The following is a 24415-nucleotide window of genomic DNA, read 5'->3' on the forward strand; positions in this document are numbered from 1 at the left end:
CAGTGATACAAAGAAGGAGCCAACATTCCCCGCCTGGGGGCTCAGTACTATTTGTCTTGCCTGGGACTTGCCCGGCTCCTCTGGCTCTGAGCCTGGCTTTCCGGGTCAGCTCTGCTGAACTGGACTCTGCTAGCTCAGTGTGTGCAAGTGCAGAATGGCATGTGTGCCGTATGCGTTGCAGAGGGCCCCTCACTTTCCGTTCCACCAACTATTGTGCAATACACAGAGCTACGTCTGTGGGTGCAGGGTGGCTCCAAAAACTTGTAACAATGCAGGCTCTTTCTGTTGCTGGCTAGATTAAAACTAGTGGCAGAAAGTCATTGCCATCTGACAGCTGTTCAGAGGCATATGGTAGTTTCAGTTCAATTCCCAGTTGACAGGCGTCACCATCCCAGACACAATTGGCACTGACTCTTGGCAATCATGGCAGAGGGGATGAGCAGTGAATGGGCAGGGGCAACGAGAGGCAGCTTCTTGCCCCCTGAGAGGGGGACGGGGGCTGGGAAAATGCTATGAAACTGCCAAGTTTGATAAAGCTGGTTTTCTTTCTCTCTTGCAGTAAACATTATCCTTCCTATTCGCTGAATGTTGCCTCCATGTGGCTGAAATTGGGGAGACTGTATATGGCACTGAAGAACAGGACAGCTGGAGTTAAAGCTCTGAAGAGGGTATTTTATTTCTTGGTTTCTTCATTAATAATACCAGCTCAGACATGGGGGCACTGAAACGCTCTGTGCTTCTCTGTCAGTAAGCCTGGCTTGGTAGGAAATGCACCATTTGTTAATATATGTGATTAATGGATTTTTGGCTTAGATTTGATTTTTCTAGAGAGGTAGTATAGGTCTGCTCTTGCATACAGGGAATCTTACCTTTACACAGTGGACTCATACTGCAGCAGCTGGCATGAGAATTATGCTTAAACATTTGCTCCAAGTCTGTCACTGAACTAGAGCTGCACTAGTGCGAATGAAGGAGAACTATAATTGCCTCTCATTTGCTGGGTAAGGACAGAAAAAAATGTTTGGCTCTTATAAAAGGCACATAGTGTTTCATTGAAGTCTGTGATTGCTATATCCAACTTAAACTAGGCATGCTTTTGGTGGTTATTTGTTCTGGAACCAATCGATTTTTACATAGCTGAAGGGAATTCAATGCATCTGGTGATGCTGAAATTGGCAAATACAGCATTTAGTTTTACATCTTTCTTCACTCCTTTTTATTAGTCTGTTCCTTATTCCTTAGGGGTTTTTTCTTTTATTTTTTTATTAGTCTTTACTGTTTCTTGACTTTTTTGCTCTATTGTTGTTGTATAGAAGTTTATTTTAGTTTCTTAAGCATCAGTGACTACTGTAGCATATAATGACTCAGTGTGAAATGTCACAATGTATTTATTTTTATTTCCTTTTTAGCCTTTTAGACACTGGCAAGTTTTTAGCCAGCAGTAACAGAGCCATCCAGCCATGATGAAAGATGCTACAAGAATATATGCTCTAAAATTTCACTGTTACCTGGTTTGAAATTAAAATAGGTTTTCCTTTGCTGTGGAGTTAAACCTTTGAGTTGAAATGGGAACTGTGCCAATAAGAGCATGGGATGGGGTGTAGGGAACTGTTAGGTAGATTTGTTGGCAGAGTAAGCTTCCTAACACAAACATTTTCTAATGACTCACTTCCAAAAGCTGTCTACAGGAACTGCCCAAAGTTATCCCAGTCCCTTATGTTTGGGATTTAGTGGAAAAACAAACCCATTGTTCTCTGTCAGTTTGTGAGCAGCTCATCCAAAACGCCCTCCTTTCTTCTTTTGGGCAGGAGGAGGAGCTGAGTCATTTCTCACTGTTGCTGAGATGGTACCAAAAGCCCTTGTTGTACTGACTTAACAAATACAAGAGCATAATTCCATAAAATTTCCCAAGGAGAAAATGGCTAAATGCTTAGATCAGTATTCTTTGTTCTGTCTTAGCACTGTGGTCTGGTCTTTCAGTATTCTCAGACTGACACTGAACTTGCTTCTCAGTTCTATCTCCTGCTGCCTCTTATCACATCTGCTTGGGGGCTCTGCTATCTTTTTCTAAAGTGGAAATCTTGCCCCTGCACACTCTCTGCCCTGAGTGTGGGTAATGGCAGGAAAAGTGGAAGTCAGGTGATTTGGCTGCCTGCAGTGTTCGCTCTTAGGACTGGAGCAGGCTGTAGGTGAAGGGGCAGGGAGTTGAGCAGAGCAGTGTCCATCCAAATTTGACAGGATCTCACTTTTTACCTAAGAAATTGCTTCCTTCCTGTGGCATTGGTCACCCTGGGAGCCAGTGGAGGGTTTACAAAATCAAATCTGAAGTGTCTTAAAGTAACTTCTGCACCAGGCCTGTCTGTCCATGTGACAGCTGAAGGATAAATTGGTAGGAACAGAGATTGCTCTGATACTGGGTAAGTCCTCTGCCAGAACATTACCCACCGCACTTGCAGTTTTCTGTCCTGGAGCTGGTTGCATTCAAAGTAGTTTTGTCAGGAATATAATTTTGAAAGTTGCTTTGGGCTCCTTTAAGATCAAAGATGTATTCTCTGAATGTAAAACCTTTATTACTTAGTTTTGAATTTCATTTTATTTCCTACTGGGTTTATAACTACAAGGGGACAAAAAGTAGCTAGAGGTGTCAGACTGCTTCAAACCTCTAAAGAGAGTATTTATAGCCTGGTGTTATATATGAATCAATTGTGTGAATATTTTTTTTCTTTTCATAGGCAATTGCTATCATGGAAGTAGCACATGGGAAAGATCATCCATACATTTCAGAGATCAAAAAGGAATTAGAGGACCACTGAGCCTTTGAATCTATGCAATCCTTCAAACCTTTATTTAAAAAGCCTTGTTATGGAAACCTTCAGGAGTGCTTTGAAAAGCGGTAGAGTATGAACACAGTTCTGTCCTATAATTGGAATGACAAACACACTTAGGCCTAGCTTCCCAGCTTCCCCACATCTACAATTGCCTTTTTTTTTTCCTTTAAGGAAGCATCCATGGTTTCTTGAAAGTTATGCCTTCTGATGGTTCCTGTGCAAAAGTGGCTATTTTTTTCTTTAGGGATTTCAATGTGGATCTTATCTGTGTAAAGTAAATAAAGTGGTCTTGACCCCTCTTGATTCCACTTGTACATTTTAAGTGGGTGCAATAGTTTTGTGACATCTACTTTTGCCTAAATAGTGCCACTTAATCTGACAAATTAGCAAAAGCTGTATTTTTTCAGTTGTGGTTTGGCATCCATTTCCTTTTTTCATGAATCATTTTTGTTTGCAGTGGCTTAGCTGAGAGAGAGGGGAAATGGGCAATGAGTTCTGCACATTTTACAGGAAAGCCACCACTGTTCCCTCAGCCAGTTAATCTCCAGGTCCATTGCTGCTCCTGGCAGATGGCAATTAATCACAAGAAGGGCCTAGAGCTCAGCATGTCTTGTACAGAGAATGCTGGCACCTATCTTGGAGCTCGAAGGCTTGCACAAGATGTGAACTATGCAATTTCTGGCTTTTTAGTCCCCTTTACAGGTTGAAGTGAATTTATTGCTCGTATTTCCTTACAGCCATACCTTCACATCCAGTGTATTACAACTAATTTATAAATAAGTTAGCAATTACTTTTTTAAAAGAGGAACAAGAACACTTTCTGAGGAAAAAGTCCAGCACTTAGCTTTCTATACCCATATATAAAACAAGAGGGTTTGGGGTTTTTTTTCCTCTACTTAGATCAATGGCAGGTAATTGCTTTTAAGGAGGGAAATAAAAAAAGACTGTGACTGTGAACTTCTAGCACCAACATTTAAATATGGTGCAATGTGAAAGTACCTGCCCATTCCTTACTGCTTTCACAGCTTACAAAGTACTATGAGAAAGAGAACACAACACCCATGAGAACTTAATTGTATTTTCTTTCTTGTAAGCACTGTTCTGAAAATAAAACTGCTAGAACATGGGTTTTGTCAGCTTGTTTTGCTGAAAGTTTTCGTTGCTCTCCAGCCAGCAATTGTTGCTGGAGTACATATAATTGCACCAGATCTTACAATTCCAGAAAGTCACAGCCACTTAACTACAGCACAAGAAGAGGGCACTGGCTGACTATTTTCATCCTAACTTTATGCTGGCAAGTAAACCCTTGTCCAGGGAAATAGCACCTTTACTTCAGAACATCTGTCCAGAGCCCAGACTATGCTTCAACACCAAAAAATTGGATTACCTGAGCATGAGCATAAGTGGAAACCTTGCCCCTGGAAAGCTTGGATTACTCTTTACAGAAGGTTATTTAAAGCTCACTGTGGCCCTGGCTGTGCCTGTGTGTAAGAGGGGAAACCAACTCAAGTATGGTCAAGGTGCAAATACAAGACCTTAAGCTGGTACAGAAAAGAATGCAAGCATAGTTTTCCTTGAAAAAAATGGTTTATTGTTTACTGTGACTATGAAGAACAGCCTTACCAAAAAACCCTAGTGACTGAAGACATTCTCATATTTGCAAAAGTGTATAAGAAACTATTTACACAAAGGCAGTGAAAAGGGTAAAAAATTATTGCAGTCAATTAATGCTGAATAGAACTTTTTATTATAAAAAGAGAAAGAAAAGAAACAGTGCAAAAATACTGTCAAAAGTAATCAGTTCTATACACAAGATAAAACTGACAAGCATAAGCTTATGTACTGATATGAATAATACATTAGAATATAAAATGGCATGCATAGATTTTTTTAAAGGGTTTCAATAGCATAGAATAGCTCTGCCATTCAGCCCTAACAGGTGGAATTAGGGGACAGGGAGGGCATAGAACTGATGTCTCATTTCTCTACAAAATGTTTACATATAATGAGGTGGTGAGATTCAGATCACTGTTTTGTGCTAAACTGTCATGTACAGAATTACAGAACAAATAAACCAGGAAGCATCAAAATACTGAAGTAGAACAGGACAGTGAAATCCAGTGACATAAAACTTGAACATGTTATTTCACTGAACACATCCCACACAATTACATATGGGAATATTACAGTCATCTGCATGTGTAAACTTTTCCTTTGTAAAATAACCAAAGAAAGGTACTTTACTAGTGAGGAAACTGTGTTTTCCATATGGAGCAATTGCAACAGGATAAACATCCTATTTAACAGTGTTTCTGGCACTAAAGATTTGCTTTCTTTTAAAGACCAAGTAGAAGCAAGAAAATACTCTTATTTAACATATATGAAAAGGAAGTTCTTATATATCACATCTATAATTAAGTTGTGGAACCCACCAACACAGGACATTGTGAAGGCCAGAGGAATAAATGGCTTCTAAAAAAAAGGTAATGTGATTGATGGAACATGGAAGTCATGAACATCATGGAACATCAGAAGTTAACACAGTGAAAGGGATACAACTTTCGCCTCCGGAAGCCCCTAAAGGACTGGCTGCCAAGTGCACTGGAAGGGCTGAGCACCCTTTTCTGGATGCATTCATGTTTCTTCTTCAGTGTCAGCTACTAGCCACTAAGTGCCACCCAACCTGACATGGAATAGTTTGGGGGAAGTCTTCCTCTTTTACGCGTGCCTGCCCCAAAATACCTGGAGCTGAGTGTCCAACCACTGAGTCCTTACCCAGGTGATTTGGACGAGTAAAACCATTAAGCACTCTATTCATTTCAGCGATCACCTGCAGTATTAGTCCTTCCCTTGCTGGTAAATAGTGCTGGGATTCTCCCGTGGAAGGTGCTATTTATCACTGATTTCCAGTTCACTCTCCAAAGGCAAAGTCCTGCTGTTGTACACATGGGAAACTCTCTCAGCGTGCACATAAAGCACAGGCAACAAAACTTGAAAGAAATGACAGCCAAAAAAATAGCTCAGAGGAACTAGTGGAACTGTTTCACAATCTAACAATAGTTTACTAATGGTTAAGACCTGCATCTTCTATTATATGCCCCACAGCCCAAGCATCCAGTTGTTCCCTTCCTCAAATCACAATCCCTGCAAGCAGCTGCATGTGTAATGTTCACATCTCTACAGATTCAGATGGCATCTGTAGTTTGCATAGCACCAGATTCTACAAGAAAACCTCTCTGGAAAGCTAAGAACAAGCTGGGGACAATTGTCTTTGGGGTTCTGGACTTGCAGCCTCTCTTAGTGACATCAAAACCCATCCCCAAACTCCTAATGACTTGAAGTATGTATCAGCAGACTCATATTTATTTTTGTAGAAAAGTGGTCAAATGCTGTTTTCATGCAGTCCCTCCTTTCACGGTCAGTTCAGGTGTTTGCTCCTGCAATATGATGCAGCCTTTATTTCCTGCAGTGGGTGCTGCCATAGCATTGGGGCTTTTTTTTTTCACAAAGGCAAGCAGCAAAATTTAACTCAGACCTCCCTCTTGACACAGAGCTGCTACAGCAGGTATCAGCCATACTGATGCTTCCACTTTGAGCACACAGATCACAAACTGTTAGCAAGGCTGACAAAAGCTAATTCAGTCATCATCTCCTCCCAGGAGACCAGTGGGAAGTCAGCTGTTGAGAATGCAGCAACTTCAGTAGCTGCTGAATTTTCCCTGTAGATTTTTGTGCTATATCCAAGTACAAAATTTTCATCAGCACTTACTGCAGAGTTGCTTATAGACTACACAGACAAAGCAGGTATTGGATCAAAAAAAGTCTTGGCTTACAACGACCATCCCTATTGAAGCACTTAGGTTGAAAAAGAATGAGTAAGTCTATGTTTTTTCATTTGCATTTCTGTTTGTTTACATGAAAGTAATTTAAAAAGAAAAAACAACTTTTGAAATCATGCAAATATTTAATATTCATAGCTGAGGCGGCTGGAACAGAAATGTCCTTCAATATACTTCAAGGACTGTCTTAGCGATAGGTTGGGTAAGTTCTCACAGATGTGTCTCCTGACAGATGAAATTCATTTAGAGAAAAGATATTTCTTGAGCATTTAGGGTCCCTGTAAAGGAAAATTTGTGGGAACAAGCTTCATCTTTCCTCAGATAGTTAGGGATCAAAGGTGCCAAAACAGGCCTTTTTAGGATCTGGATCAAGTAGGACCTGAGCAGCTAGTGCCCATCATCCCCTGCCATGGCCACCAGAGGATAGAAACTGGATGCCCACAGCATTGAGCAGTGTCAGAACTCAGCTGTCATCTCTCCTGCCCTTGACTGAAGAATGGTAGGCATGAAATGTTCAGACCTTAACCAAGAATTTGATGCCAGTACCTCAATACTATCACTGGTAAGAGTTTAAAGAAAAAAAAAGGTGTTAAATAGAGATGAGGAGTACATAAAAAGGAAAACAGACACAATGGATTCCCAAGCCAGACTCCTCATCCACTGCAAGTCCTCTCTCAGAAAGCATAAGGGAGCATAGGCTAAACATGCCGGACCTGCAGCATGGGTGCCCTGGAAAAAGATTGTCATATCAATCTTGTTGGGTGCAGTTCCACTCATTGAAGCATCCTTGTGAGATTTTCAATCCAGACTTTGCTACAAATGGAGGAAACTGGTCTCAAATGACTGTTGTGCTTTGATGTTAAAAAAACCCCATGCAACACAACATACAGCAACTCCAAACTGTTGTTTTCTTCTTTAGGGCCCTCCTGTTAAATGTCTGCAACACTGTTACTTTAAGCCTCATGTGTTCGTTCCTGCTATGACTAACAAAATTGGATGCAAAATGCATTTTCCTGTCACTCCCTAAAGGTTAGGAAATACTGCCCAAGCAATTTCAGCCTGATAAAAACTACAACAGGTTCAAAGTCAGGAGGTTCAGTTTTTCCCTTACAAAACTATATCACATTTCAACCATAAAACATGAGCATGCTGAGGGTCAGTTGCAAGCTGGGGTGGAAAGGAATCTCTGAAGATGTGCACCAGCCCAATTCACTTACGATATTAGCAGATCTGGTCAAGATAAAATCTAGCAAGGAAAAATACATTGAAGTCAGATGAAAGGAAAAGTTTAAAATTACCATTCTTTGACAATGAAAGGGAAAAAATGAGTCACATTGGCTTTTATCTACCATACCAGCCACATTAGGAGTTAATTGGAAATGACTGTTTACTACAGGGTCATTTTTTTGGCTCATTAATAGGCACTGACTTAATTTGGAAAGGATTTTGGTGCTTTTTTTCTAATTAATATTTTTCTAAGACACCTATGATGCATCTCTGAATAAAAACACATTTGCTTAATTTTCTCCCCTTCAAACACAGCTGTTCACACTCTTATGCAATAACTTCCCTGTGCTCACTGTAGAAGCAGAAGTACACGTTTCAGCCAAGAGCAGATGAATAATAAGACATAGGAACAGATTCTTTTCCCTCCTGATTTTCTACTTCTCACGTCCAAGTGGAGCAATGGGACTTGACAGCTCTGAGTTCAAACTTAATTCATCATTAGGAAATTATTCAAAAAGTTATAACGAGATAACTAATTTAATACACTTTGCTTCAAGGTTTATTCCTTGGCTTTTTTCCCAGATATAAAGCATCTCTGTGCAATTATCATGCAGATGCTGCTGAAAGGACTTTAAATGGTTGCTGCTAATTTAACAAGAGTTATTTATGTTGGCACCGGCAGAAGAAAATAGAGGAGAATTGAAGATGACTGAAAACTCAGCTGATTGCTAAAAAGAACATGGTCAAGGTATTACAGTAAAATAATTCCTCTCCATTTGTTGATAGCTAGAATTCTTCACTGGAGTCTTTGGCACCTTGTTAGGTCTGTATTGCAAAGAACCAAATCAACACGGTGCAGTTTCAAGCACTTTTAAGAACATTAGCTTAAGCTCCCAATGATTTTAGTCCCTTTAGTGTTGAAATTAGTAGTGCTTGTAGGCTTAGATCTTGTACATTTGCCAGGGTTTGGAGATAGGGATGCAGCAGAAAAGCAACAATAGGACTAAAATATTAAAATTATCTGGGAAAGGGATACCAAGAAAGGTAATTTGACCATGACAGAATAAACTGCATTGCATCATGTGCTCTGAGAGGCTGTGAAATCTTCACCCTTGAGAATTCTGAGAATGGATGTGACCTTGGCCAAGCCTACCCAAGTTTAGCAGTGTGGTGAACAGGGCTGGGACCAGAGACATCTCAGGCTTCTCTCTATCCTGATCCCTTCTATAGCTGTTCAGATAATAGTTCACACATGAAAACTACAGCAATTGGAAATGCCTAATTCAAATGAGATTCCTTTTCCACAGGAGATAAGCTTTAAGGCAATAATACTTTCAGTGTAATCTGTCAGAAAGTTCTTGATTTGACTTTTTTTCCAGACGTATTTGGTTGAAAATCCTCTACTGTTCAACTCTCAGTCCCCCACAGTTATTGAAAAGACTCATTGACTGACTTCAGCATATTGTGGGTCACTGCACTTCACCCTACACTGCTTCTTATGAATCCCTTCAAGGGCCACACATAGCAGCAAAGGCCTCATTTACTCCTTGAAATAATCAATATTGGATCTTTTAATCTAAAACTGTTATTCGTGTGGAATCTGAACAGTTCAGCAGCCAAAACTCTCTGTCCTCACAATGTCCTGGGTTTGAGCCCTCTGTAATGTGCCCGACTGCATGTGCAGTAGTTCTGTGCTCTGTACCCTCAGCTTCCTCTTGGACAGAGCTGTAGATGACATCTAGCAGGTCTTGTCTTTACCGTGGAAGCCACACACCTATATCCAGAGTGTCCTTACGTGAGAAAAAGCCCACTGCCAAATAACTGTTAATTTCAGAAGCTGTGTAGCAAAATAAAAGTCAGTAAACTACCTTTACAAAGGATTGCTTTCCTTATGGATACGTTACAATGCAGACCAGTCATGTCAAATGTGGTTCACTTCGAAAGTCACTAGAAGTTTTAAGAGTTATTAAAGTAATTCAAAAGTTATTCCAAGAAAAATAAATTATATCTTTTATAAAATAATCCATGGGAGACTAGTAAAGAACAATTATTCCTTACTTTCAAGACAACTTTAAAAAGTGCAATATATGCACACAGTGTTGTCAAGGCAGTTCCCCTTGTTCATAAGTAAGGTTCAGTCAGATCCACAAAGCTGGGTCTGGGATGTTGGAAAAGATTAAATAAGTCTAGAGTTTTGCAGGAATTGTATGAGCACTTGGTAGACAAATTTGTATTGGGCTATGGTCTGGATCATAAACACTCTCTGCTCCCGCAGGTGTCTCAGCATCACAGGAACATCCATTTTCTGTAAAGCAAAAGGGAAAAAAAAAAGCATAAGGACATAGGTTCATTAAATCAAACAATCACTGAGATTTTTCAAATGGCTTCAGGGTCATAAGACCAAAGGTTTCATGGACAAAACTTAAAGTGAAGGCAAATATACATATCCTTTCACTAAAAGAGAAGGGAACTCATTATTACCAAGAGATCTAGAAACTCCAACATCTGACCTTTCACAGTTAAGCCTATGTTAGCAAATAATGCTCCAGGAGAAACAAGTCTGTAAAGTGAAACAAGGACCCAGTATCCAGAATACATGTTTTGCAGACCTCAAGCCAATATCAGTTTGTTGCCATCTACTGAACAGTCCGTTTGCAGCTGGGACATATTAGGTGTTCCCTAAGAAGGTTTCATCCAGAATCACAGACTATTCTGAGTTGGAAGGGACCCACAAGGATCATGGAGTCCAACCCTTAAGTCAATGGCCCATAGAGGGGATTGAACCCACAGCCTTGGCATTATTACAACCAAGTTTTAACCAATTGAGCTAATCTCAGGGTCCAGCTTCGTTTCATCCAAATCAAGTTCACTCATGTGGCCTGAAAATGTTCTGCAGCAGGAACTAAAGTATTCTAGGTTGGCATGGATAAGGAGATCTACTGTGGAAGTATGTCCCTAACCCCATGGAGCACACTGGGCGACCGGCATCGTATCATGGTCTGAACTTGAAACCAAATGAGTTGTGTGAAACAGGGCCCCATGAGGTAAAGCATTAGAAATCACTGCAAATTTCATTAGGTGCTATCATTGGATCTCTGGCATTTAGGGAGCAAAAAACCCTATGATGCTATTATGTTTTATCTGTTACAACAGGTACACGAGGTGCTATTCAGGAGTCATTGAGCCATAAAGCTCAGCCTGCCAGGCTCAAATTCAAATAACATGTAATATGACACAAGATCAGGGATACAAATTTTCTATGGCAGCAGTAAATGAGAGCACTAAAATTCATGCTGTTTTTCAGGAAGCTCTTAAGCAGTTCAAGATATAAAACTGAAGAACAGCTACCCTATCAGGCAACATAAACTGCACTTTGTAATGCAAGTTTGCTACCAGAAAAACACAAAAAGGAGCATAGCAATGAGTGGGATTGCTGCTAACCCTTGGAGGCCCAACTGAGCATGGAATCTGCTTCCAGGCACATTGGAAGTTTCCTGGAAAGTTTAAAATAAAAGTCACGCTGCATATCCATTTCTCTCCATATATATAAAACTCAGAATCGCCATTCCATGTAAACAAGTCTTAACCCATAGGCTATCACTTTCTGAAAACAAGGCCAAATATTCAGGCACATACTCCAACGAGCTGTTATAAAAGGATATCTCTACAGAGCCAACAAGTGTAAAGATTTGTGATGAGTAATACCATATTATTATCAAACAGGTGCAAAAAAAAAAAGTAAGCTCTTTCCAGTTAACTTGGCTAATTTGGAGAAAGCCTCCATGTGGACTCAGATGCTTATGAAAGCCATAGAATCCTTGCTGAGCAGAGTCACGCAGAACTTGATCTCACTTGAAAAACGCCAACAAAAATGCAGGCCAGCTTCAACCTGCACACTGTTTTCCTCTCTCAGCAGTGTGGTGCATGACAGCTCATTGACTTATAGTGGGCATACAGTGATCCATCTCCTCAAAATGGAGATGACTTTGCCTTCTCAGAAATGAAAGAAAACCCCATTCTGCCTATTAAACCTCACTATTTATAGCCAACTTAGCATGTGACTCCAGGTAAGCAGAATCCTTAAACTCACTTTCTTTACAATGTACATATCCCAAAAAAACCAACCAAACAAAAAAAAGGCATGTAGTGCCTTGTTATGCTGGCACTTGCAAACAGAGCAAGAACAACAAAAAAAGCTAGTAATTTCTGATTCCCAAAGTAAAAGAACTCCCCTCTGAAAACATCCTGCAGTTGCATTCATGAGCTAGTGTCCCAGTGCCAAGTCTGAACTAAAAGTTGATAGAGCAGGATTCTCAATTACTTTGCTCCACTACATGTCTACAGCAGCAAGGATGTAATGATGTGGCATTTACTTGCTATGCAGCAGTTACTGAAACACTACCCTGCAATGAGATACACAGTTTTAGACTCAAGCACCCATTGGCCAGAAGCCACAGTGACTGAAACAGTATAGAATTTGATTAAACATGGCTTTTTACCTTAACCTGAAACCTCAGACTCAAGAGTTCTAGTTTAAGTTCCAGCACTGCAAACTTTCCAAGATGCTTTGTATCAAGATTTTCAAACTTCTTCCTCATTTTCCTTCATTGCTAAAATGTTGACACTTGGAACTTACTAGGACACTTCTGAGGAAATCAACCAATGCTTAAGAATAAAACATTTTAAGTGACAAGTAATTTTATTTCAGGAAAAAAACACAATTAATATTACTACAAAATAAGCAAATTAAAAGAAACCCTCTCTGTGCAGAATGGAGTATTTGTCACAAACCAAAACCATACTGTTAAGATTTTTAATCTTTTTTTAAATTAGGATTTAACAAACCAAACCCATTTATTCAGTACAATCTAGAGCAAGAAAGCCCTTAAGGAAAATTGTATTTAATATTAATGATGATTTTCACTATTAAGACAAAAAATGCTTCAATTAAGGGATATCAGAGAAATCCCTTATGATTGAGCACTACCATCAGGTGCTAGAAAAGTTGATGAAAATTCTTATGAATGATGTCAAGGCTCACACCCATGCTCAGATGTTGAAGGCCTGCCTTTACCTTTGCTTTCTACTCAGATACTCTTTCCCAAATGGGTGCTTCTGTAAACTACAAGGTGGGCAGAAAGCAATGCACAACCTTAGTGTTTGTTTCTGGGCAGGTACAGAGGCTGCTCCAAAGTAGACACAGCTACACTGATGCTCAAAAGGAATTCAGGGATGGCTCTTTCAATTCTTTAGCTTTCTTCTGGTGTACAGAAATGTCATGGCTGCTGTGTGAACAACCAGGTGCCAGTGCATAAGGAAAGTCAAGCAGGCTCAAGAGTTGAAGCTGTTGCCCCACACAGGAGCAGCTACTGAGCAGCAGTCAGTACAGGAAGGCTGCTAGGTTCCCAAAATAAATAATTCTGGGCCCTTTCTTGTCCAGGCCACCTCCTTCTTTCCCTTCCTCATCCTCCTACCTCCCGTACAAATATAAAGCAAAGGAAAAAAGTAGACACAGATCTACAGGGCAGTTCCACCTCTAGCAAGGGCAAAGCAGTGTTGGAGGAGGTTTGTCTGTCAGCTGATGTGAGCCCAGGATCTCCAGCCATCTTGTAACTAGAGAGTGATGAGCTGCTGGAGTCTTCAGTCTTCCCTGAACTCATCCAGTGGCTAATTATTGTCTATTTGTCACTCTTGCTGCATTTTTATCTCTACAAAAGGCTTTGGTCTTTGAGCATTTCCTTTGGCAAGAGAAATCCCTGGTTTCCATATCCGTCACGAAAACTGTGTGGCATGTTGTTAGTCAAGATGTGATTTTCTTCCTAGGCAGTTTCCCAGTGACACAGATGAAAAGCAAGTTGCTACACATGGTTACTCTACTGGTGCTCTTATTCTTAACTCCAGACCATATTACTTGTAATATTGTCTGCAAATCCTAAAGCCCTATTCCCTGTAGGAACATATACACACACTTTATTCTTAACACAGTTAAGTTTCATTTCAGATGAGATTAAAGTTCAGACGAGAGAGAGGAAGAAGTCCAAGGAGCAAATTTAGAAAGCAGAAAACTTTAGTTAAAAGAGCAAGGATATTATTCTCCAGCATCTCTCAGATGCTCCTTGTAAACACACTGTCTCTAGACTTTTAATTAAATATAGGTATGAATTAGACTAAATTCTTAAAAGAGAGAAGAAGGCACTAGTTTTGAATATATTAAAATAATCCTAATAAAAATGCATAATATCAACTAAACAGAAAACAACAAAAAGTAACCTGTCATGGGAAACCTCTGCCTGTTACATTTAAGGCCCTCATCTTGCTCACAAAGGTAGCAGAAAGAAAGCACTTTGATGCCTTTTAATTTTAACCTTAGAAATGCAGCCAAGGAATGAGCTCAGGTTTTGTCCTGAAAAAGAAGCTGACTTACTTCATTATGCTCCAAGCACCCAATCATCAGTTCTGTCAGGATAACTACTCCAGTCCTTCCAACCCCTGCGCTGCAGTGAACCACGATAGGAGGGTTGCAGGTGTTGCTGCTGTCCAACACACTGTTGGTGTGGCGACGCACTGACTGTATCTCCTCCAAGTAAGCTGCAAGACAATATGCAGGCAAGGTTGCAAACATCTACATGCCTAAATGTAAAACTGGGGGTGGAAGAAGGGGGAAAGAATGTGGAAAAGGCAGTCTTTGTCTAAGTGGCAATACTTTCCATTTTTTACAACATACTAATTATTCTGGCCACGCTGCATGGAACAGCACTGCATCCAGTAAGCACCAGCTGAGTGTCAATTATTATTTGGGAGTCTACTTCTTTAAATTAAATAGTTCCTTTAAAAATTTAAATTCTCTTTTCCCCCTTGCAAATCTCCAGGTCCCCTAAGCACATGATTCTAGACATTACTTACAGCAATTCCTGCTATTAACAGGCTGGGATCAAAGCAACAGCTAAGTCCTATTGAAACTACTGCCGGCCAAAGCCAGTATCAGATGGGAAGTGAGCATCCACATCTGCCCTGTTTCCTCCCTTTCTTCTCCTTTCTAGACTAAGACAAAATCTCACCCACCTCCTTGCTCATGGTTTGCTTCTAAATAGTCATGAGCCCTTCTGGGAGATCACTGCCTTTATTTTCCTGAAGCCATTTCTCAAAAGTGCACAACTCAAGAACAGTTACCTTGTGTGGCTGTTCAACACAGCGCATTCTACTGTCAAACTGCACCGAGAACCTTAAGTACTGGAAACTCACTTAACTGTCCAGAAGTCAGAGTGGGAAGTAAGACCTGAGCTGAACTCTCCTGCTCTGACTCTTGGTGTCATGGACTGCAGCCTGAGCTGTCCTTTCACCACAGACAGGATACAGCTGGAGGCCTACCAACATCAGAAAAACTGCATTTTAATGCACACAGTGAAATGAGACTGTAAGTGCTGGCAAATAATGGGAGAGAGGAAATGGGGACAATCAGGTCCAATTACTGCCATGCACAACCACAGCTACAGGGGTTGGCAGGAGAAACAAAGTATGAAACAAACTAGAAATTGGGCAATAGCTTTTCCTTAAAGACAGATCCCTTGGCACTTCTTTGCTGAAGCCACAGTGTCATTTTTATAGGGTTTTTTTGCCCTGGTGACAGCACTGGGAAAAGAAGGACATGCTGTTTACATCAAGCTTGTATCATGAGAAAGGAGAATGGACCACTAAAGGACTGTAGCTGTGTAAAGACCACAGTAGAACTAATGAACCTTCCCGAGAGGGGACTTAGCTGACACAGAGCTACACCACAGCTGCAAAGCTTTCAGGAACTAAGAGGGCAGGCATCTCCAACATATTCCTTCAGTGTTAATTTGAAGAACTCTGCATTAATTTATTAATTTAAAGATTCTGTACTGTAGTGCCAGATATGTTGCTTTAGTTAAATAATCGTTAAATGCCTATTACTTAATATGGGACTGTATATGACTTAGTAAGAAGCAGGAAGTATTATTAACACATTACAGATTAATAGAGTGGCTGTATTTTCAGAAATCCATGAAGTAGAACCATAAGTAATTGGGAAGGCCCTTAAGCATTGCCTGGGTGCACATGGTTAGAAGAGCGGCAGTAAGTTCAAACTTTATGCATGTGTCTTAGAGCCCTCTGCTCCTTTTCAATAAGAGAAACTGAAGAAATTGCACCATATTTCACTAAAAATTGATCTTCTCTCACCCAGACCTCTCTAATCACATCTGTGTGCAGCCTAGTCTCTCCTACAATCATTAGGTAGCTGGTAACTTACACTGACAGATCTGCAAACAGAGCTATTCTATTACTTAAAATTTCCTGAGTCTCTGGCATTGCTGCTGCCTTGGATTTTGCCTCCTGTTAGTCACCTTAGCACCTATCTCTTGAATCCCACTTTTTTTCTCCAAATTGCAGAAAAGTAAAACTTAGTTGAGGGCTTTATATGCCACGGCATTAACCATGTAATATCAATCCCAGCTGTAATTAGGTTCGGCAAACTGAATTCAGTGTGAGGAACCTTCTCCTTGATGAATTTCATCGTGTAAGATAAAGAAATCTTACATAAAAAGCCTTGAACTTCTTCTGGACATCCATGGTCTGGCCAGTCAGTATACTGCAAATGCCACACTGTCCTCTCTTGTCCAGAGAGAAGATGCTTGACCTTCAGACCAGTAGTTGCAAAGCAGCCAGAGTCTGTGCGGAACTTTGTTGTCACCTTGAACTTCCCATAAGTGGCTGAGCTGTGCTTAGAGCCCAGTTTAGGCCAATAACGATGGCTCTTACTTCTTCCTCCCTCCTTAAAAACAAAACAAAACAAAACCAAAAAGCCATTAGTTCCTGTAATTATAATTCTCTATAAACAGCAGATAAGCCGATAAGCCAGGTATTCTTATTTCAAATTGCTGGAGGAGCAAGGAGCATTCCACAAAGTAAAGAAAATATCCATTAAAACTTAAACCACTCAGCCATGTAATATTTCTAAGTGTAAAACTGCCTGAAGAATCAACTCTTGTCTCATGGCAAAAGACAGCTTTTGCCTACAACACCTTGGTAAATACTTTCTCCTGGGGAAGCCACTCCTTTAAATAGAAGGAAATTTTCTCCAGCAGCTTCTAAGTATCTGTTCTTGATCAGCCTTGAGAACTGGACAGTGACTTGATGTGCTCTGCCACTCCCTGTGTTTGCTGAAAGCAACCAGGGATAAAGCTGAATGCCATGTTAGTTAACAATGTGTGCCAGTTTTTATAACATATCACATAGTTTTTGGATTACAATAGAAGTAACTGTTTTGCTTGGCATAAGAATAAAAAGTTGAGTTGCTTTTTTGGGTTTTGTTATTGTTTGGTTTTGGTTTTTTTACAGGGACACTTCTACGGAAACAACAGCTTCTGGTCTCTTTTCAGCTGATAAGGGTGACAGTATGCAGAACTGGCCTTGGACAGTGTGGAACTCTGTGTCATTTTAACCAGGAGCAGTTCAGTGCTCTCACATTCCAATGGAAACATCTTTGTTTGGCTTGGCCAAAGCAAAGGAAAGAAGTGCTTCTGCTTGTTTCTTTAGCACTTGCCAAACTGAGTATCAGAAACTTACAAAGTATAGTTATGAGAGAAGTACAGGCATATGTTCAGAGTCAGAGGAAAAAGGGATGTTGATAGAAAAAACAGGTTGCTTGAGTGGGAAGTGATGATAACAGATTTGCTAACATCAGAAAGAACTGTGCTCTGTGATTTCACATACCTCTTCAGCTGTGACCATGGCTATAACATTCACCCCCTGTTCCCACACCATCTGCCAAAAGTCATGGCATGTGTGTGGCAGAGGTCCTTGAGTAGCAATGTAGTGCCATTCCTCTCCACCTACAGTAACCTGGGAGAAAGAGAATAGAACCCAGCCAGTCAGTGCCCAAATTTTCAGCAGCACCTGTGCCAGACCCACCTTTTAAACAAAAGAGACTGTAACAAAATCTTTACTTCTGCTTTTGTTCAAAATTTTCAACAAAAATCATCGTTTTTATTAGAGCAATTCTGACAAAGCAATCTTTGGTGCTTCCATGTCCTGTCTTGATGCTCATAAACATAAAGCTTTGACCCAAATACCATCTATCTTTCTTGCTGTTGCATCTGGATCATACAGACAAAATAACCACAAACAAGCAAGACTTTTCCCCCTTTTTCTTTTTTTTTGAGGCCCTGTTTCTGATACAGCTTAAATACAAAGAAGCAACTAACTGACATCCCTGGCCTTGGTGACTGATCCAAGATGGAAAAAAAGCCGAGGACCAGAGGCATCACACTGCTGCAAATTAACACATGGTAGTGCAGAATGCCTGAATGCAAATACATTGTACGTGACAAGCTAAAGGCCTCTGCTGTTTAGGACCTCCCTCAATTATTTTTCACTTGAACAAAAAGTGATTTATTAAACAGACTCTTACTACACTGATCACTACTGAAGATGCAGCCAAGCCATCCCTAGAGGATGCAGTTATGCCCACATTCTATACATAACAGAGCTCAATAGGCCCGTTGTCAGCCAGAGATCAAGGGAGGCCTCATTTCATGTTACTCTTCCTTACCCATCTTGGGTTTTTCCGTTTAGAAGCTGCAAACAGCCAAAGCACAAATCCAGTGCATTAAATGGCTTTCAAAAGTCATGGAGAAATTTAAAATAATCTAAAGCTGTATTCGTGTAAATCTTTTTCCCAATACATAACTGGTTTACCAACCACATCTTACAGAAATATTCATGTATTTGCATGATGGTGAGTAATGAAATTTTTTGAAAAGCACTTACACACAGATTTACACGCTATAAATCAGGTAGTGCCCTGAACAGAGACAGCATTACCTTTGAGTTAGCCAGTGCAAAGCAACTCTTCATTTAAATGACAGAGGCAGAACATCATACTTGGACAGTTAAAGAGAAATCCCTTGTGTATAAAAAATTGTAATTTTATGACACATCATTTGCTATACATCAGGAATGATTTATTAAAAAAAAAACAAAAACATTTTAGGTAAAAGGCCAAAGTGCTTTTAGAGCCGTTACATATCATTTCAAAAATATGCTTACCAGCAAAACCAGATGAACTAATTGTTTTGGAAAGTTGAAATATTTTTTCCTTCTCAGGCTAAGGCCTCCTAATTCTGTGTATTAGCCCAGAGCTACTTCTCACAAAGTTATAAATCCCAGAGAAGATTTACAACAGAAACGCTGACATGTCCATAAATACCAAGGTACTGGTGAACAACGCTACAAGAAACAATCAATAACTCTGACAGGTTTAATCATATACTGTGTTTGAGGTACAAGTTTTTGAATACATGTTCAGAAATTGAATCAGTTTATTTGTTAGTCAAACAACTGTTTGTTGAGATGCTTGGTGTTTTACAAAAACTAACATAGTTTTTGTACAATAACAAGTTTTTCACCTCACTGAAAACTGTATGACCCCATACCTCACCTCCTTTTCTTATTTCATACTATGTAGCTTTTTTGTTGTTTGAATGATTGTTGAGAACTGGGAGACCAATGCAGGTAGACTCCTCAAGTTCGTGTACTAGATGGGAATGAATACAAAGTGCCCAGCACCAACCAGCGTTTTGCACTTGGACTGATGATCTTGCACTTGCTCATCTGCAGTCATGTGTGCTTGCATGGTATTACTGAGCTTTTTAAGTTAACACTGACCCTACTCAAACAGTCAGATGAAGTGCCCTAATGAACATTTTTGCTTAATCCATAAATTTAATTACATTTTTTCTCTTTGGTATAGACAATGATCATTGTATGTTGACAGCAGTGACCAGTGGTAAATAAGCAGAGAATTATTGTAAAGCTGTGGGGCTCACAGACTGAGCAGTGGGAGCTGGAATCCTCCAGGCATGGATCTTATCAGGATGATAGAGGAGTTTTCTTTGTCTACTGACTTCTGGTCCAAATATTCAGCCTCCTGGCACATGATATGAAAGAGCCATAAATAGTCTGAAGGGAATGGGATGCCTGGAATGTTTACTGCATTCTAATGCCCTAACTGCAGGAAATTAAAAATTAAATATTGAGTTGAAAACACAGACACACACTGTGCTACTAACTAAGGTAAATTTCACAGATGCCATTTCACCTTCTAAGCAAAAGCACATCTGCTTGGCTTCTGCATACACCACTACGAGTGGAAGAGGAAAATACTCCAAGGCCCTCTGTCAGGCTTCAAAACATTGGTGTCTATTCCTGGGTGCTCTGTGGATGGGAGATGTGTGTGTGTCCAACACATCAGGTAAAATGTGGACTCAAAACTAGATAGGGAAAATTCTTTCCTGGTTAGTACTGCTTTGTGGGCATCATTTAGGAACCTTTTTTTTATTATTTTTGGCCTTCTACAAATTAGCTGAAAAATTTGCCATAGTAACGTCTGATTATGCAAAACCTCAATATCTGCTACCTACCAGGCTATGCAAAAAAGTGATGAACTGCCAGGACCCTGGTTCAGAAATAGTTTTGAATCATCAGATTTTAATACTGTAAATCAAAACCAAGGCCAGCAAGTCTCTTTGAACTTTTAGAAGGCTTTTCCTCAAGGAAAATATTAATTTAACAAGATGTTTTATTCATTATTTTTGAATTATTCCTTTTTAATTTGGATTTTGACAATGAGAAAAAGCAGACAACTCTAACCACAAGAGAAACTGCCATCTGAGGCAGAAGACTGGTGTTACTTCTCTCATGGTACAGTAAAAGCCAACAGAGGACTTCACAAATAGTGCTGAAGCTTAAAGAAAAACCAGCAGCTGCAGTCACTGCAGCAGGTTTGCAGGTAACAGCCAGATGGTATCTTAAAGTATGAAATCTGGAGTTTCTTGTTAAAAACATAATTTGAAACATGGAAGTTTAATGCAGTTTCCAGTCAGAGATACAGGGATCTTAGTAAGGTCGACGCACACTTCAAAAAACTTCTTTTAAAATTAGTCAACTCTCAGGATAAAAGGAAGGAGGGAGTTTTTTAGATATATATATAATTGCAGTATCGATGAGTATGCATTACTCATAATGATATGCCTTTCCTTCAGGCATGGAACTGCGTAAATGGAGCTATATTCCTGATTTTTAAAAATCACATCCTACATGTTAGTAAATTTTTAAAAATTCAGTCAAAGCTTGTGCAGTATTCTTTTTAGGGTGCACCTGTCAGCTGTAGGGACTCCTTCTGCACAGGTTGCTGCAATCCCCTGGCAACCTGCAAGAATTGTGGGACTGACAATTCAGAACACATACTGACTGATCACTTTTTCAGATACAGGATCATGACAATCATATTATACTGCAGGTATTGGGGCTGACCTAATGCATTTTCATGAGGCTTAAGAAACACAGCATCTCTTTCTACCTTAACCAATAGAGATATTCCACAACCAGCTGGCAGAGGTGGGCATAAAAAAGCAAGGATGCCCCTCTAAAATCACTTCCCAGTCTCCAGCAGTTAAATCAACTTATGCATGTTAGTTGATAGGGGACTTTAGAGATGGCCATGCTGACATAAAGGTGCAATGATATATTCTAGGTCACGTTTTTGGAAGCTGCAGACTTACAGAAAATGCTGCTGTGCATCCAGAAACGCAAACAAAGTTTTAGCATACCTTCATTTGCAAAGCAAAATTCACTATAGCTTTTACCTTTATGTGTGAAGCATTGATGTAGCCTGTATTATTTTCTTTGGTTGGCACCAGCTCTACTCGGTTCTCCTCGTAAGGAATGACCTCCCTGATGCGATTGCGCTCAGTGTTTTCAGGCAAGGCTGCAGTGGTGAAGATCCCATCTGCTTTTTTCTTTGGAATCTGCTCGTATTCTGTAAACACCATGCCCTCTTCCAACTTCCTTCTCAAGATTTTGCACTAAGATTTAACACAAAGGAACACCAATCCATTAATTCTTCTGGGAAGAACATCAACCGCTAGACCCATCTATCCATTCTTTGAATTTCAATATCTTGCTTGTTTCTTTTTGCAGTTATCTGAGGAAATATGACACACTTATTTCTAGTGAATGAAACCACAAGCCAGTTTTACAGTTTTACATCCCACCTCCACATTTTTGAACACGGATACCATAAAATGCAAACCTGTGCCAAATATAATCTGGGTTCACTAAGAATTTCAGTATGAATATGTGATTTCAACGTAATAGATTCTTGTAAAAATATTTTTAAATTATTCTTTCAGGAAGAAGGTCATACTGCCAGAAGTGTGATGTGGCCCACATTTTCAAAATACTCTTTAACTGGCAAGCATGCAATGCCTGTGGTTGAACACAATCCCACCTATGTACAGGCAGGGGATAAGTGCTGCTGCCTGCATACCAGACAACACAAGTCTGCAAATTTCTATCCAGAAAAGTAGGAAGGTATTTGCAAATATGTTTCTCAAATCTTAATGGCAGCAACTGTTCTTAATTTCCAAAATTCCACATACATGGAACATGTTTGTGCAAACAACCTTTTTTTTTTCTTGACACTTGAATCCCACTAGTGAAATTAACTGAACTCCTTAGTTGTATCATAACATGGAAGACAGTATCTAAAGCACTTTAGAACTTCACCTGATCAAATGAAAAATGTGAAAAGTGTTCGATTTACGCTTTGATCTTGCATACATTGTACAGTCTGGTGAAACAGAGAATAGCCTCCGCTTTTCATTGCCTTCAGTAAGTGTTCAAGGCATTGAATGCATTGCCTGCATCCAAAGACACACCAGTGTTAACCACAGACTTTTCACATTAATGGCTCTGAAAACTTTCAAGTGAATTTTTTTCACATTTTAAATCAATTTTTAATGTTTTAGAAACTTCATGCTGCTAGGAACAAAAGGAATGAGAAACATTTCATGAGACTCCATCTTACCCTCTCATCCATTGGCACCTTGGCGACTTCATCCTGGCTGTCCTCTGGCACTGGAACCCTAGCAACTGAGAGTCCGTTCAGTGCTGCCAACATCAAGGGCCTCTTCTGGGCCTCCAGGCCTGCCATCTTCTGCTTTTCTAGATTCTTTTGGCAAGAAAAGGCACGTTTTCATCTCTGTGTGATTATTTATAATGCCAGTAAAATGCTGGAATGTTTTTTTAATCTCCAAAATCTCCAACTCTCTGGCCAAGGAATGCAGATGATCACCATTAGCATCGTAAATTCAAATACAACCTCTATTCTTCCTGTTATTCCTCAAAGGCCTGCTCCTACATGAGCACAGAATTTTAATTTCAAAGCAATCCCAGCGTGTAATGCAGTTTACATGCCATCAAAAGACATACAAATAAAATCTCGAGCATTTTCCTGCAGACATTCTTCTGAATGCAGGACACACAAAGCATCACACTGTCACGTTAAAGTAGCACTAACAAAGCCAAGATACTTGGAGCATCTTTTAAAAAGCAATAACTTCAATCTAATAAAACAAACAGTGAAACACAGGCCCATTGTTTGTCTTCTGTGATGGTAATACTTAAAATGAGAAGTCTTCTGATGCAGCCAGCTATTGTGGTGACTCAAATAGCACCTGTGATATATTTTGCACTAAAAACTGAGCTCACATGTCCCAGAAACCAAATATAACAGTATCCAGGAAGGGATACTTTTTATCATATTCATGCATCATATTATGCTACAGCATGGAGAACCAGACCATAAATTTTAAATTCATCCTGCTGCCCACTCATTATGCCACTGGGAGCTGAAGCATCAGGAGAGACACAGCATCTCCAGAAGTACCCCAATTAGGAATATTTTATCCTATTTTCTTAATAGTTCTTTCTGCTGGATTTGGAAAGAGGGATAAGCACAAGGGATGCCTGGTTCTCAGCACACGTATGGCAGCTGTGGTCACCAGACAGGCCAAGCTAAGCTCCTAGAAACATGCTGTTGACCCTGAATGCCCTCAGACATATGCAGATGGCTTGATTTTAAAAAGCCTGTGAACTTTTTCTTAAACACTCAGTTCCTCCAGAGCACTAAGTGGAAAACAAGCAAATAAAGCAGAATAAAAATGCAAACCCACTCTGCTTTCTTTTCGTAATTTCAGAAAACAGGAAAATGCAAGTATTTTTTCTTTGGGGACTTTTACTACTTCAAAAGTGAAAGAGAAAAAAGTCTGTGTGTTTTACAGATCAAGGCCATCAAATTACCATTAATATAACACCTGATTCCCATGACAAAAGGAAGGTCTCTGCATGTTAAGATTCCTGTTCTAGGCTGAAACCACCTTAAAAGCTTAATGCTAAGAATACCCCTTTACTTTAAAAACAAAAAGAAAAAAGCACCTTTTGAACAAAGTGATCTAAATGATTATTGCAGGGAAAGAATATTCAAACAACATCTAAGCTCTCTTCTCACCTTCATTTCCATCCTAAAATCCTGTAGGTTCCTGCCTTTCAGTATTTTTAATTTCCTCAGAAGATCAAAAGAGCATATACATACATATATATATTCTTTTTTACACCAATGTCTATTAATTAATAGTTAAGTTTTATAGTAAAGTATCTATT

General features: G+C 39.8%; 2 protein-coding genes across 6 annotated transcripts in view; one reads left to right on the plus strand and one right to left on the minus strand.

Moving 5' to 3' along the window:
* The window catches only part of SMYD2 (SET and MYND domain containing 2), a 29322-nt gene extending 25368 nt beyond the window's left edge, over positions 1–3954 (plus strand). For both annotated transcript variants that reach the window (XM_071578563.1, XM_071578571.1), the window contains 2 exons: positions 560–668; positions 2733–3954. In XM_071578563.1, coding sequence (XP_071434664.1) covers positions 560–668; positions 2733–2813 — 190 coding nt within the window. In that variant the 3' untranslated portion in view covers positions 2814–3954. The remainder of the gene's footprint in view (positions 1–559; positions 669–2732) is intronic.
* Positions 3955–4556: 602 nt separating this feature from the next.
* PTPN14 (protein tyrosine phosphatase non-receptor type 14) overlaps positions 4557–24415 on the minus strand; it is a 114404-nt gene continuing 94545 nt past the window's right edge. For all 4 annotated transcript variants that reach the window (XM_071578523.1, XM_071578541.1, XM_071578532.1 and 1 more), the window contains exons 14-19: positions 22782–22925; positions 21559–21777; positions 17627–17755; positions 16451–16685; positions 14319–14482; positions 4557–10199 (exon numbers count right to left, since the gene is read on the minus strand). In XM_071578523.1, coding sequence (XP_071434624.1) covers positions 10071–10199; positions 14319–14482; positions 16451–16685; positions 17627–17755; positions 21559–21777; positions 22782–22925 — 1020 coding nt within the window. In that variant the 3' untranslated portion in view covers positions 4557–10070. The remainder of the gene's footprint in view (positions 10200–14318; positions 14483–16450; positions 16686–17626; positions 17756–21558; positions 21778–22781; positions 22926–24415) is intronic.

Source organism: Pithys albifrons, chromosome 2 (assembly GCF_047495875.1).
Source record: "Pithys albifrons albifrons isolate INPA30051 chromosome 2, PitAlb_v1, whole genome shotgun sequence".
NCBI lineage: Eukaryota > Metazoa > Chordata > Aves > Passeriformes > Thamnophilidae > Pithys > Pithys albifrons.